Genomic DNA, 13,730 nt, shown 5'->3' with positions numbered 1-13,730 from the left:
TACTAAGAGTAGGAAATAAGCCTGTGAAAAGATGGTCAACATCATTAGTCATTAGGGAAATACAAATTAAAATCACAATGAATCACTGGAAGAGCTAAAATAAAGAAGATTGACTGGGCTTCCCTGGTGGCGCAGTGGTTGAGAATCTGCCTGCTAATGCAGGGGACACGGGTTCGAGCCCTGGTATGGGAGGATCCCACATGCCGTGGAGCAACTAGGCCCGTGAGCCACAACTACTGAGCCTGCGCGTCTGGAGCCTGTGCTCCGCAACAAGAGAGGCCGGGATAGTGAGAGGCCGGCGCACCGCGATGAAGAGTGGCCCCCGCTTGCCACAACTAGAGAAAGCCCTCGCACAGAAATGAAGACCCGACACAGCAAAAATAAATAAATTAATTAATAAACCCCTACCCCCAACAACAACAAAAAATAAATAAAAAAAATAAAGAAGATTGACAATACCAAGTCTTTGCAAGGATATGGCAAATTGAAACTTCACATATTGTTGGTGGGAATGCAAAATGGTAAATATATTCTTATCATATGACTCAGCAATTAAACTCCTAGGAATCTATCCAATAGAAATGAAAACAGATATCTACCCTAAGACATATGCAAATATTCTTAAGAGCCTAAAACTGGAAAAAAGCAAAATGTCCATAAACTGGTAAATAAACAAAAGGTGTTATATCTATATAATGGAATACTATGCAGCAACACAAAGAAATTACTGATATATGCACAATATGGAGGAATCTCAAGAACATCATGCTAAGTGAAAGAGTCAGGTACAAAAAGACTACATATAGCAGGATTCCATATATATAAAATTTCTAGAAAAAGCAAAACTAAAGAGACAGAATCAGTGGTTGCCTGAGACTATGACTGGGAGCAAACAGATACAAGGAAACTTTTTGCAGTGAGGTAAGCTGATTGTGCTGATGGTTACATAACTGTATACATTTATTAAAACTCATTGAATTGAGCACTTTTAAAAAGATGGATTTTATGGTATGCAAATTATACCTCAATAAATGTGTTTTAAAAGCATAGAAAATTATTGAAAGCAAAAACAAAAAAAAAAACCCCAAAACTGCAGAATGACTAGACCTTCTATTGACATCTACATACCCCTGGAGAGAAAAAAAAAAAAAAAAAAACATGACCATAGACAACCGTCACATTTAAAAGTTTGACATCTCCTTTAACATCTTTCAGAGCTAAGCTTTGTCTTGGGCTCTCATTTTAATTACAGTTAACTTAAAAATCTTGAAAAATACATGCAGTAAACCAAAATACAACATGTACCTTAAGACTGTGATAGAATAATGTTAGGTGCTATTGCCTGAAGACCTCCTGTAAGTCAGAGAAAATTCTAGGTATTTTACATACATAATTACAGTTTTACACAAATAATTTTCAAATTACAATGAGGAAATCAAGGCTCAGAAAGGTTAAATTGCCTAAGGTCCCATAACCAGCAATGTGAGTTACCCACGATTAGGAAAACTGGTCTAACTTCAAAGCCTACGCTCTTTCCACTCCCCCTGCACTGCTTCCAGTGTATGTAAAACATGAATTTTCAGTAATAATGGGATTACAATTAGGATCTAGAATACTGTACAGGATTAAAATATAATTGTTGGGCTTCCCTGGTGGCGCAGTGGTTGAGAGTCCGCCTGCCGATGCAGGGGACACAGGTTCGTGCCTCGGTCTGGGAGGATCCCACATGCCACAGAGCGGCCGGGCCCGTGAGCCATGGCCGCTGAGCCTGTGTGTCCTGAGCCTGTGCTCCGCAACGGGAGAGGCCATAACAGTGAGAGGCCCGTGTACCGCAAAAAAAAAAAAAATGTATATATATATATATATATATATATATATATATATAAAATTGTTGGTAGAAAAGGTAAGCATACCAAGAAAACTAAAATGAAATAATTTTCCTTGTTTTAGTAAAATTAAAAACACAATGCAATTTACGTTTCATTTTTATTTTACTTATTTATTTATTAAATAAATTTATTTATTTATTTGTTTCATTTTTAAATTTTTTGGCTGTTGGGTCTTTGTTGCTGTGCGCGGGCTTTTCTCTAGTTGCGGCGAGTGGGGGCTACTCTTCGTTGTGGTGCGAGGGCTTCTCATTGTCGTGGCTTCTCTTGTTGTGCAGCACGGGCTCTAGGTGCATGGGCTTCAGTAGTTGTGGCACTTGGGCTCAGTAGTTGTGGCACTCGGGCTCAGTAGTTGTGGCTCGTGCACCCTAGAGCGCAGGCTAAGTAGTTGTGGTGCATGGCTTAGTTGCTCTGCAGCCTGTGGGATCTTCCCAGGCCAGGGATCGAACCTGTGTTCCCTGCATTGGCAGGTGGATTCTTAACCACTGCGCCACCAGGGAAGCCCTAGGTTTCATTTTTAATATGAAGTATGAAGTATGATAAAGAAACTACTTTAAAAAACTGAGAATAAAGCTCCCTGATTCTAGGCATTTATGAAAGTTAAAGGCAAAAAGGAAAAGTCATATATTTTTTCATAAAATAATCCAGAACCCATACAACAGAGGACATTAAAGAGTCCACAGGAGAGGATTATGAAGAGTTGGTTGTAAGCACAATGATTATTGCACTTTTCACTTTTTAAGTTTTCATATTCTAAATATTAGATGAAGATTTCCTTCAAAAGACAGATACAGCATATAATTTGAAAATCTTGTTTCTATTATCAAAATGTACAATGGCCTTCCAACCTGAACACAGAATTATGTTCTTCTCCTAGTACAAGAAACTCATATTTGAAAAGTATAGAATTCAATAAGAAATTCACTTATAATCTTGAATCATCATGTTCATATAAAAGTAACCTAAATTCTGCATAAAAGAACAAAAGACACATTATACCTTTCATGTCAATAAGATTTTATAAAGTATATATGGAGATTCATGAACTATTACGTCACTTTTAGTTATCCCTATCAACTACAGTTTTGCCCAGAAGAGCAAGGGTTAATGATTATACCAACACATGAAAGATACTTTGAGAAAAGCCTCATGACAGACAGAGTAGATGATTACTATCTTACCAATCTGTTTATGCGAACAAATTCTTCTGAGGTTTTGGCCCAAGGAGGAAGTTCAACATCAGACACTACTGTCCCATCATCCATCACTCCAAGATTATAATTATTGAAGTTGACAAACATCTCAGGGAGATAATAAAATTCAGGGATCAACTCCTATATAAAAATAAAAGACAATGTCATATTATAAATTATAGAATACTGACTAGGTATATTCATAAAAGGGCTGATCATTTACTATTGTGCAGAACAAAATAAACATAGGAAAGTTTTTACTCTTTTCATATCATAGCCCTATCACAAAGTTCTATTAAGGTAGACAGATCCCATCCAACCAAATTTAAATAACACCTTACTGGGTGGTCACATGCTTTCCTTTAGGACAAATCTTACAAACTCAAAACTCTTATATACCGACATTTGAGTAATATTTGAGGTTTGACAAGACGTAAACAGAGTTTAACATGCTGTAATATCAACAACAGCTTAAACTAGATTTTTTTGAGGAATATGGAATTTTTGCCAGAAAAAAAAAACCAAAATCTTTATAAGCATTAAAATGCTTTGGTCCATCACCAACCAGGAAGATATTCATTGTATTTAGCCACAGTGTAACAGTATGTTTTGCTCACATTTCAAAACATTCAAGTTTAGTTTTAGGGTACTAACTCTTATAAAAGATCAAAAGTTATAATCAGCCTAGAAAATGACCTGCATGAGAAACTAAGTAATATAAACTTGACTTTAATAAGGACATTTAAAATACGCTTTAACAGGATACTTAATAAGCAGAAAAATGCAGCCAGTTAGGTTTTTGTGTACAATAAGCCCCATGTATAACTATTTCAGAGGTCCTATAGATCAGACTTGAAATCCAGTCTTGACATGGGTCAGTGACTCAGTGGTCTTTCAGATACCCCCTCAGGGCCAGCTATGGCAGGCCCGGCTTTCCAAATGGTTGAGTGAAATAGGGAGGTCATCAGATTTTGGACAAGGTCAGTATGAACTCACTAGAGCAAAGAAAAAAAATTCAGCAGGAATTAAGCTATTATCACCTCCATCATCCATGTGAAATGTTCCTTGACTTTGAATCGTACATCCTTTGTTTACAATCACAATAATTAACTAAGCAGGGTAGAAATGAGCTTGTCCTCCAAATGCCTGACAACCACCTGATCACTGACTTGCAAAACATTTAAACTGAACAAAATTAATTTTTTTAAAAGGAAGATCCTGTTAAGTTTAACCATAAATGAAATGATGCAATGTTCATACAACAATTTTAAGAATCTCTTCTCCACAATGATGCATAAAAGTCTAATTGACAAAAGACATATTTTATGCAACAAAAAGCTATATTCAATTTGTTTTAGCTAAATAACTTACTGCATGACATGAGTCAAGTACTAAAATAAACTCTTAATAAACATCACATTTAATCTTCACAACAACTTATCACACTTAATCTTCACAACAACTTTACAAGGTAAGGTATCATCTCCATTTAAAAAATTAACTAAGGCTCAAAGAAGTTAAGTAATATGCCCAAGGTTATGTAGCTGATTTATGATAAATTTGGAACTTAGATCAAGATTTGTTTAACTCTAAAGCCTGTGTCCTTAATCATCAAAAAAGCATGGGTTCTATTACATAATATATACAGTGCTACACATTTAAAATATGTTTTTAATATATATTCTAAGCAATTTTTTTAAAAAGTAAACAAAACCTTTTCATTCTTCTATGATAAGAAAATAACTGGTTCTCCTGAAAAAAATATTTTATTTATATATGTGTATATGTATATATACTACACATATAGGAAGAATTTTTTAAATATGCTATAATTATTATTTACTCATATATAAATATGTCACTTTATAACTATCAATTTGCTGAAGTATGCATTCAATAAATTCCAACTTTGAGAAAATTTCCCAGAATGTCTTATTTTCACTCCATATTGCTTGTGCTAGTAAAGAGGAATGTTACTCTTGCCAAGTCTTGTTCTACAATAGTAATGGAGGACCATGCCTTCCTTGTGTATTCAAAATCAAAAGCAGATTTTGGTTTAATTATTTACTTATTCTTTAAATTTCAATAATACCTGCCCACCCGTACCCTCACCCTAATGCTCTCACAATTAGAGGATACTGTCCTTCTTTTGCCTGTTATACTCATTATGCTTCTATATAATTCTCCTAGGAATCAAAACAAATATAATGGCTGAATTTTAGATGTTAGGTTTCTCCCAAGTTTTGGGAGATCAGTCATCTGCATTACAAATCAGAGATACATATTGCACAGTAAAAATATGCAAAAAATATACTCTTTCTTGAGACCATGCCTAGACAGCAGATGAAGACCCAACACAGACATAAATAAATAAATAAATAAATTTATTAATAAATACATTCAATTAACAGAAATATATTTTGTTTGTGGCCTACTTTATTTAAACACATGAATTTATTATGAATTTATTTTATTTTAATGTTGACAGCTTACTCTAAATATAAATTCAGTTAATTTAACTCAAAATTAAATGGAGCAAAATTACACATAAAATAAACAAGAAATTTGTAATAAAAGATATGAAGAAAGCAATTTTAAATCTTACTGGACTATGTTAAACATTCAGCTGCATAATTTCTGTAATGCTGGGAGGGAGGTAATAATTTATCAGTTTCCATAATTACCATAGATTTTACTTGCAATTTCCTATTAAAGATAGATACCCTATAATTTTGTAGAGTGGACATTATAAAAATATTTCAAAATTAAGATTTTAAACTTTATTAATTAAAAATTAAGCTTAATACTTCACTTGAAATTTATCGAGATAGGAATTTTACATCTTGCTTCTTTATTTTTTACCTCCCAACCTCCCACCCCATACACTTCTCCAATTTCAAGAGAGTTGTCAGGCATTTCCAGAACATTTGCAAGGTCCAGAGCAGAGACCTCCTGAAGACATCCTCTTTTTCTGTCCTTTGTGAAAGTCTAAGCAAACAGGAGATTATGTAAAATGTCTAGGAGAAGGAGTGTCAAAGGTTAATATTTTTAAAAAGACAGAAACCAAAGAAGAGTTTTTCCTCAAGATTAGGGAACCAAGTTTCTCAAAATCTGTAGTCAGCTTTCTTTAGCCTGAGGGCAAGGGGAGGGGATGAAGAGGTTAGGCTGGAACCTAGGGGATGGTAAGTGGTAATCAAGGTCCCTACTTGTCCATATAGTGCCTCTGTATAAATTAGAAAAAAACAATCCTTCTGGGCTAATTCAGCCCCAAGAGAACTCAGTTTGGTAAGTGCAGTACAGGTTGGATTTCTGCTTCTCCTTTCCTTCAGTCAAGCACCCTTACATAGAGAACAATTTGCCCCCCTGTACACAATGGCTTCATGATGGTGCACTTACAGAAGACAGTCCCTTGGCACCAGGGCTTTTGGCATCAGCAAATATTTCTTAACTCAAGCTTAGATAATCAGCAGAGCTGCCAGCTTCTAAAAGACCATGTGTCCTAGACAATGAAGATATTACTAGTGAACAAGATGAACTGAAGATGTGAGAGCCAATTTTCTAGATATCACATAAGCCTGGATCTCATTCAAGCCCTGGGAAAAGGAGGTCTCTGCCCTACCCATCTAATAACTGTGAAAGAACTTCCTATTAGCATAATATAAAGAAGATTTGAATTCAAATTAGGACATTTCTTATATACTTGAGTTGCTGGTTATGAATTTATACATACAGTTGACATGTGAACAACACTGGGGTTAGGGTTCCTACTCTCTACTCAGTCAATCTGAGTGTTATTTATAGTTGGCACTCCTTATCTGCAGTTCCTCTGTATCCCACATGGGTGGTTCCAAATCCATGGATTCAACCAACATTGGACAGGGTACTACTATAGTATTTACTATTTTAAAAAATCCACACATAAGTGGACCTGTGCAGTTCAAAACCATGTTGTTCAAGAGTCAACTGTATTTCAGTGATAAAAAGTTACCAATATATTCACTGACAATTATTTCTAGGAGACAAAATGGTAGAGAGAATTCAGTATGAGCAGTACCAAACTTTTTAAATTTCCAATTATTTAACTGATTATTTGATATAAGCTTTAGGTAGGTATGAAGAGTGATATAACACATCATAATCACAAAAAGCATTTATTTCATTTTTACTCTGCAAAGAACTGTGTTAGGATCTGGGATATGGAGACATGAGTGCTACTTCCCCTCTACAGATCAGATCACAGATCTAACCGTGAAAGGATACATTTTTTAGGAGGAAATTGGTTGTAGGCACAAATAGTACTCTAGAAATTCAAAAGAGAAAAGGATGTCTAAAAGTTGGGGTGGTCAGAGAAAGCTTTAGGGAGAAGAACATAATACATGTACTTCCCTAATATAACACTCATCAAACTGTACTGCTTCCTCTAAATTGACGGCTCCAGGAGATAAAGGACTTTAAGTATCTTGTTCACTGCTACATCTCCAAAGCCTAGACATAGTGAGTGAAACATGTTAGATATTCAGTAAAAATCTGTTGAATGAATGATTGAAGAATGGTACTTAAAGTCAAAGATAAATATTAGCAGAGGGGAAACACAAGAACAGTCCTGACAAGGGGAATATCTTAAGAAGAGGTACAGAGATGGAAACTTGCATATATCATGTGTTTCCAGTGATCAATGAAGAACTATTTAGTTGGTTTAGAGAGGACTATATACATGGAGTAGGAGATAATTTAAAATAGGACAAATGTTTCCAATAAATTAGCACTGAAAAGAAAGATTACAAAGAATCTAATATAGTATAAAGGACATCATCAAATAAAGACAATTAAGTAAAGGAGTGAGTATATATACTTAAACCATATGACAATCTCATTGGAAGGAAATCTGCATAAGTAAATCAGTTGATGGGAGTTGAATACCCTCTTAACATAAAATAAACATACTGAATGCAACTGAGGTACACCAACATGTAAACAAAAAGATAAATAAGTATATATACTGCCTGAATTTTACTATGGATGATAGTGACACTCAAGTTATAAGCAGAATTCCGTCTTAATCCTAAAAGCATCTTTCTAAGAACTATGCCTTGATATAACACCAAATATTATAGTTCAGAATTATCTCCTTTGACAGATGAAATTTAGTGATAGAGTCAAAGATTATGTCTTTCTAATACTTCTAATGTACATTTACAAAGTGAAGTATGTTTTATATTCATCAGAACAGAACATTCAGCTCTGGATAAAAAACACATGTTCAGCAATTCTTTAAAACATCAGGGGAAAATGATAAGTAAACAACACTGACAGAGGACAGAGATATTTACAATTCACATTTTCTTCTGACTTGCTGACAATAATTTTAATCACTATCACTTAATTAGGCCATCAGGTCTTAGAGGTAAGTAACATGGTCAAACTGTAGTGTATCATCTCCTAAAATAAAAATTTGAAAGGTTCAACCAGAGGTTATACCACAGTTCAGGATAAGCCCATTGCTTTGATCACAAATCCCAAGGCTTTCATGGCATAATGACAAGGATTGGTTGTGACCACACATATGCTTTAGTTTTCTTTTCTAAGGTATGATCCCCATTGATATGAATGGCCTCTGCAGCAAGGCTGTATGATTCACCTTCTAATAGTCACCAATTCTATCCATTGAAGTAAAACCATCACTTCAATAATACCTGGGTAATCATGCCAAATACTAGTCTATTAATCCAAAGAAACAAGATAATAAAACCTGAAATAAAAACCAAGATGCTACTTCAGAGCTCAAGTTAAATTTTTATTTTATTTTTACTAAAATATGAAATCCTGACAAGTCAAACATAAGTATGATAGCAAGGTAACTAATTTAATGTATACTGCTTTGGGGATACCGATGGTAAAATAAGATGTGAAAGCAAAATTTTAGCTTTTTACGTTGGAAAAACTGTATATTTTATGAAGGAAAAAATCCAAAGTAAACTTTCTTAATGAACAAGAAAAGAGTTGATGAATATATATTTTTAAAAAGTATATGTTCTGATACATATTAACTTGCAAGTATTTATTTTGTTAGCCCACAAATGAGAAAATCTTTTAGAAAGTTATTAGAATTGAATTGAACCTATAAGTCATTTTAAATGGACTGCATATCTGAAAGTATTCAAATTGATATTTAGTTTCTCCTTATTGAGTAGATAAAATGCTATTTTCTTCCTTTAGTAAAAGAAATGTTAACAGCAATTTTTAAATTGGAGAAGAAAAAATAATCTATAATGCTTCCAGACAGATCAAATAAATACTGTATGGTTTTAGATATTAAACTTGCATTTCAAATTCAAAATAAAGAAAAATCATGGATTACAAACGAACAAATAGATAATCTATCTCAACCTAATACAGTTAAGAGAATAACTGGGTTTGTGTCTTATCTATTCAACTTACTGGTCACGTGTTTTAATTTAATTTTTCTAACCCTTACTTACCTCAGTCGCCTCTTCTAAAACACAGGGTTGTTGTGTGGCTAATGAGATAATACAGAATTCTACATGCACAAAAGATGTTACTACTACCACTACTACTACTACTACTATTATTATTATCATTAATGTGGCCCCTGATAACAATCCCAAATTAGAGACTCAACTTGCCCGATTCTTAAAGTCAACAGGTAATTCATTGATAGTGGCCATTCTTAAAAGCTTTTAACATAATCCTAAGGGAATTTAATAGAATTTACTTGTAAAAGTAAATATGACCACAAAAATATTTGAGACTTAACAGTTCCTACTAAATAGCTATCACATTCAAAACAAGTTTCTTTATTTTTTATTAGCAATGACAGTACTGTTCAACATGCCTCACTTTATGATGAATAATCTCAATACTTTATAGTTCTCTCCTGCTTTCAACACATGTTTTTCACTTCTAAATTTGGACTGGACATCTTTGCTGAACCTTTTGCTGTTCCAGACTCCTATCTTCAAGGAAATTGTAATTTGGGGAGAGATAATGGACATTAATAATACAAATAATGGGTAAGCTGTGACTGCCAGAAGAGAAGACATAAATAAAATGCCCACCTTAAATCTTTTCTGGAACAGTTTGTATAATACATGAGTATGGAGGAGAACAGTTAATATCAGTATTTATAAATATATTAATGAACAGTCTACATTTTTACACTGAACAAAAATATAAGATCACCAGGTCAAAAAACAAATTACAGCTGACCTGTGTATATTTTTATAATTCAGGAAGATAGGAACATTTTCTAAGTGCTTTAAAAAAACGTTTTTTTCTGCCCACTATGTAAGTAGCATAAGAAGAAAAATATTCAGTTTTTCAAGTAATTTTTCTCGAAGAACACACGAAAAAGAAATGGTTCATTGTAGACATAAAGAGTACAAAGTTCAAAGCTAAAAAAAAATATAGTACATGGGTACATCATTTAACCTATTGATGCATGAAGAAGAAAAGTGTTAAAAAGGGTTAAATTAACAAATCTGTAAGTTATGTATAACAACAAGGATGAACACATATATAGTTCAGTTAGAGTATGAGTGTTCTACATTGTTAAGAGAGCGGCAAGACAGCTTGAGCTGACTCTAATGTGGTTGTGTGTGTGTGTGTGGCGGGGGGGTGGAAGAGGGACTGACCAAAAAAGAAAGAGAGAGAGAGAAGAAAGAGAGAGAGAGAGGGAGAGGAAGAGAGAGAAGAAAGAAAAAAGAGGGGGAGAAAGACAGAGGGAGAATGAAGAGAGATAAAGAGAAGGAGGGAGGGAGGTAAAGAGGAAGGAAGGAAGGGAGGGAGGGAGGGAAGTACATATGCCAGAAATGTGCAAAGGATGGATAGAAAAGGGTAAGATTTTAATTTTACTTTCTTTTAGCATTTAAAAAATTCCGAATAATTTAAAAGTTTGTTTGAAAATAGGAAGAATAAATGAAGAAAATAAAACTATCAAATCATCCTAATTTAAGCTTTTTCTCTTAACAAATACATCAAGAAATAAATGTCCAGCAATTATGTTCTACTAACTGTAGCTAAACATTTTCTTATAAATGGCTCTAAAGCTGATGCTATCAGCATCTGTGGAATGTATTATGGTAGAAGACATGCTGAAAGAGGAAAAAAGAAACCTAACTTATCTTCAGATCACAGCCCCTGGGATTTCTGAGGTAGTGGAGGGCAAGTCAAAGGTCTCATGTTTAACAAATCTCACAAGACACAAATAGAACTATTCTCTGATCATCTCTATTTTGTATTATTACTTCTAACAAACAGGTATACACTTAATACCTTTAAGGGTTAATTTTTAAAGCTAAAACTAATTCTTGTAATATTACTGATAGTCATTTATTTTTCAAATATTATTTAGTAAATTCTTAGGATTTAATTGCACTCTATTTAATTTTAAGTATGGAATATGCTGTACTGACCCTTCTGATTTCATAACAATAAAATTTTACATTCATCACTAATGATACACAATAAATTATAAGATAGATTTTATTTTATTTTATTTTATTTTTGCGGTACGCTGGCCTCTCACTGCTGTGGCCTCTCCTGTTGTGGAGCACAGGCTCCAGACGTGCAGGCTCAGCGGCCATGGCTCACAGGCCCAGCCGCTCCGCGGCATGTGGGATCTTCCCGGACGCGGCATGAACCCGTGTCCCCTGCATTGGCAGGTGGACTCTCAACCACTGCGCCACCAGGGAAGCCCAGAGTTTTAAATTGAATATACAAGATATAATCAGTGACAGGATGTCCACATGGACTTCTTTTGTAAAGCTATAACAGTAAAAACTCAATGTGCCTTAATTGTAAAAGTGTAGAAAATTAGAGCATTAACAACTCTTAGTCAGCAGATGACATCCAGCCACCAGTTGTCTTGTGGAGAGATAAGCCCCCTTCCTAAAATACAACATGTTAGTAGCCCCATTGGAGCACCTACCCATTGGATTTTGCTGTGCCCTTCTGGCATAAATGGCCATACACTCTCCTTTTTCTCCTCAGATTACCTCTCTGTTTTTCCCAGGCTTTTTCACTGATGCCTCTTTTCTCGATATCTTTATATCTACTCATTCTTTCAACCAATATTTACTGATTTCTAACTAAATGTTCTAAATGCTGAGGTTACCAAATGAACGACACACAAAGTCCCCACCTTCACAGAACTGTAGCTATGGAGACATAACATAAACAAACGAATATATGTACTGTGTCAAATGCTGGCAAGTATTATGTTAAAAAAAAAAGATGAAGGGATAGAGAACGATGGGGGTTGGGCAGTGTTATTTTAGAGAGGGTGTCCAGGGAAGTCCACTCTGAGGAGGTGACATTTGAGCAAAGACCTGAATGAAAAAAATGGAATGAACGAAGCATTATCTAGGGGAAAGTGGTTCAGGCAGAGACAACGTAATACACAAAGCCACCAAAACAGGAGTGGGCTTGGCATTTATTTTTTGGCCATGCCGCACGGCTTGCGGGAACTTAGTTCCCCAACCAGGGATCGAACTTGGGCCAACGGCAATGAAAGAGCAGCCTCCTAACCACTGAAATGCCAGGGAACTCCTGGGCTTGGCATTTTTGAAAAGGAACCACAACAAAGGCAAGTGAGGCTGCAGGAGAGTAAAAGAGATGTGTCATCAAAGAGGCAACCGGGTAACACAGGGCCTCAGTGGCTACATTAAGAACCTGAATTTTGCTCTAAGCTAGATGAGTAGGCACTGGATGGATTTGAGCACACGGATATGATCTGATTTACAATATAAATTGGGCCAGGGCCCTCGTGATGGACGTGGTGATAACTGGTCAGATTCTAGACATATTCTGAAGGTTGATAAGATGAGCAGTGAGGTGTATGTGATAGGGAGGAATCAAAGATTCCAAGTTTTCTGAAGGTCTGAGCAAACTGGATAAACAGTGCTGTCTTTCACTGAGATGGCAAATGCAGGTATTGAGCAGGACTTTTTCCTTAGGGTAGAGAGGAGGGTAAGAGGGAAAGACAGAGTTTGATATTGGACATGTTCAGTTTAAAATGCCTGTAAACGTACATCTAGCTCAAAGGGAGCTACCTGTATAGCTCTAGAATTCAGGGGAGAGCCACGAGGTAAGGTGTGATCACCTAGGGAGCAAGTGTTGACACTAGAAGAAATCTAAAGATGAAGCCGAAAGGTACTCCAGTAATTTAGGGTATGAAAACAAGATAATCCAGTAAAGGAGACTGAAAAAAAGGCAAAGAGATAGCCAGAAGATGGCTCCTTCACCAAGTGAAGAAAATATTACAAGGAAAATGGATAAATTAATGTGTCAATAATGCTGACAGATCAAGTACCATGAGAACTGAAAATTTGCATTTGACAACATGGAAATTGTTCATCAATGACTCTGACAAGACTGATTTCGATAACATGGTGGAAAAGAAAGCTTGATTCGAGTGGGCTCGGGAGATGACGGGAGATGAAAAAGTGGAGATCAAGAGACTAGACAACCGTTTTGAGGAGTTCAAGATAAGTATCGCCTAATATTCCTTTTTACCCTACATGCCTATGCCACTATTCTGAAGCTTAGGTTTGAATTTTCAACTAGTAGGTGATAATATCCTGGTTATTCTGAAAATATATCAATGTGTCAAAACCTGAATTCACACATTTGG

At 35.2% G+C, this 13,730-nt stretch overlaps 1 protein-coding gene across 4 annotated transcripts in view; it reads right to left on the bottom strand.

Annotated features, from left to right (window-relative positions):
* LRBA (LPS responsive beige-like anchor protein) overlaps positions 1-13,730 on the bottom strand; it is a 743,236-nt gene that overhangs the window by 143,805 nt on the left and 585,701 nt on the right. For all 4 annotated transcript variants that reach the window (XR_014326184.1, XM_082838660.1, XM_082838661.1 and 1 more), the window contains one exon: positions 3,068-3,220. Coding sequence is in view for 3 of the 4 variants with exons in the window: in XM_082838660.1 (XP_082694786.1) it covers positions 3,068-3,220 (153 nt within the window). In the remaining variant the exon portion in view is untranslated. The remainder of the gene's footprint in view (positions 1-3,067; positions 3,221-13,730) is intronic.

Source organism: Leucopleurus acutus (genome assembly GCF_964270905.1).
Source record: "Leucopleurus acutus genome assembly, chromosome: 4".
NCBI classification, from domain to species: domain Eukaryota; kingdom Metazoa; phylum Chordata; class Mammalia; order Artiodactyla; family Delphinidae; genus Leucopleurus; species Leucopleurus acutus.
This window is presented reverse-complemented; position numbering and strand designations above follow the sequence as displayed.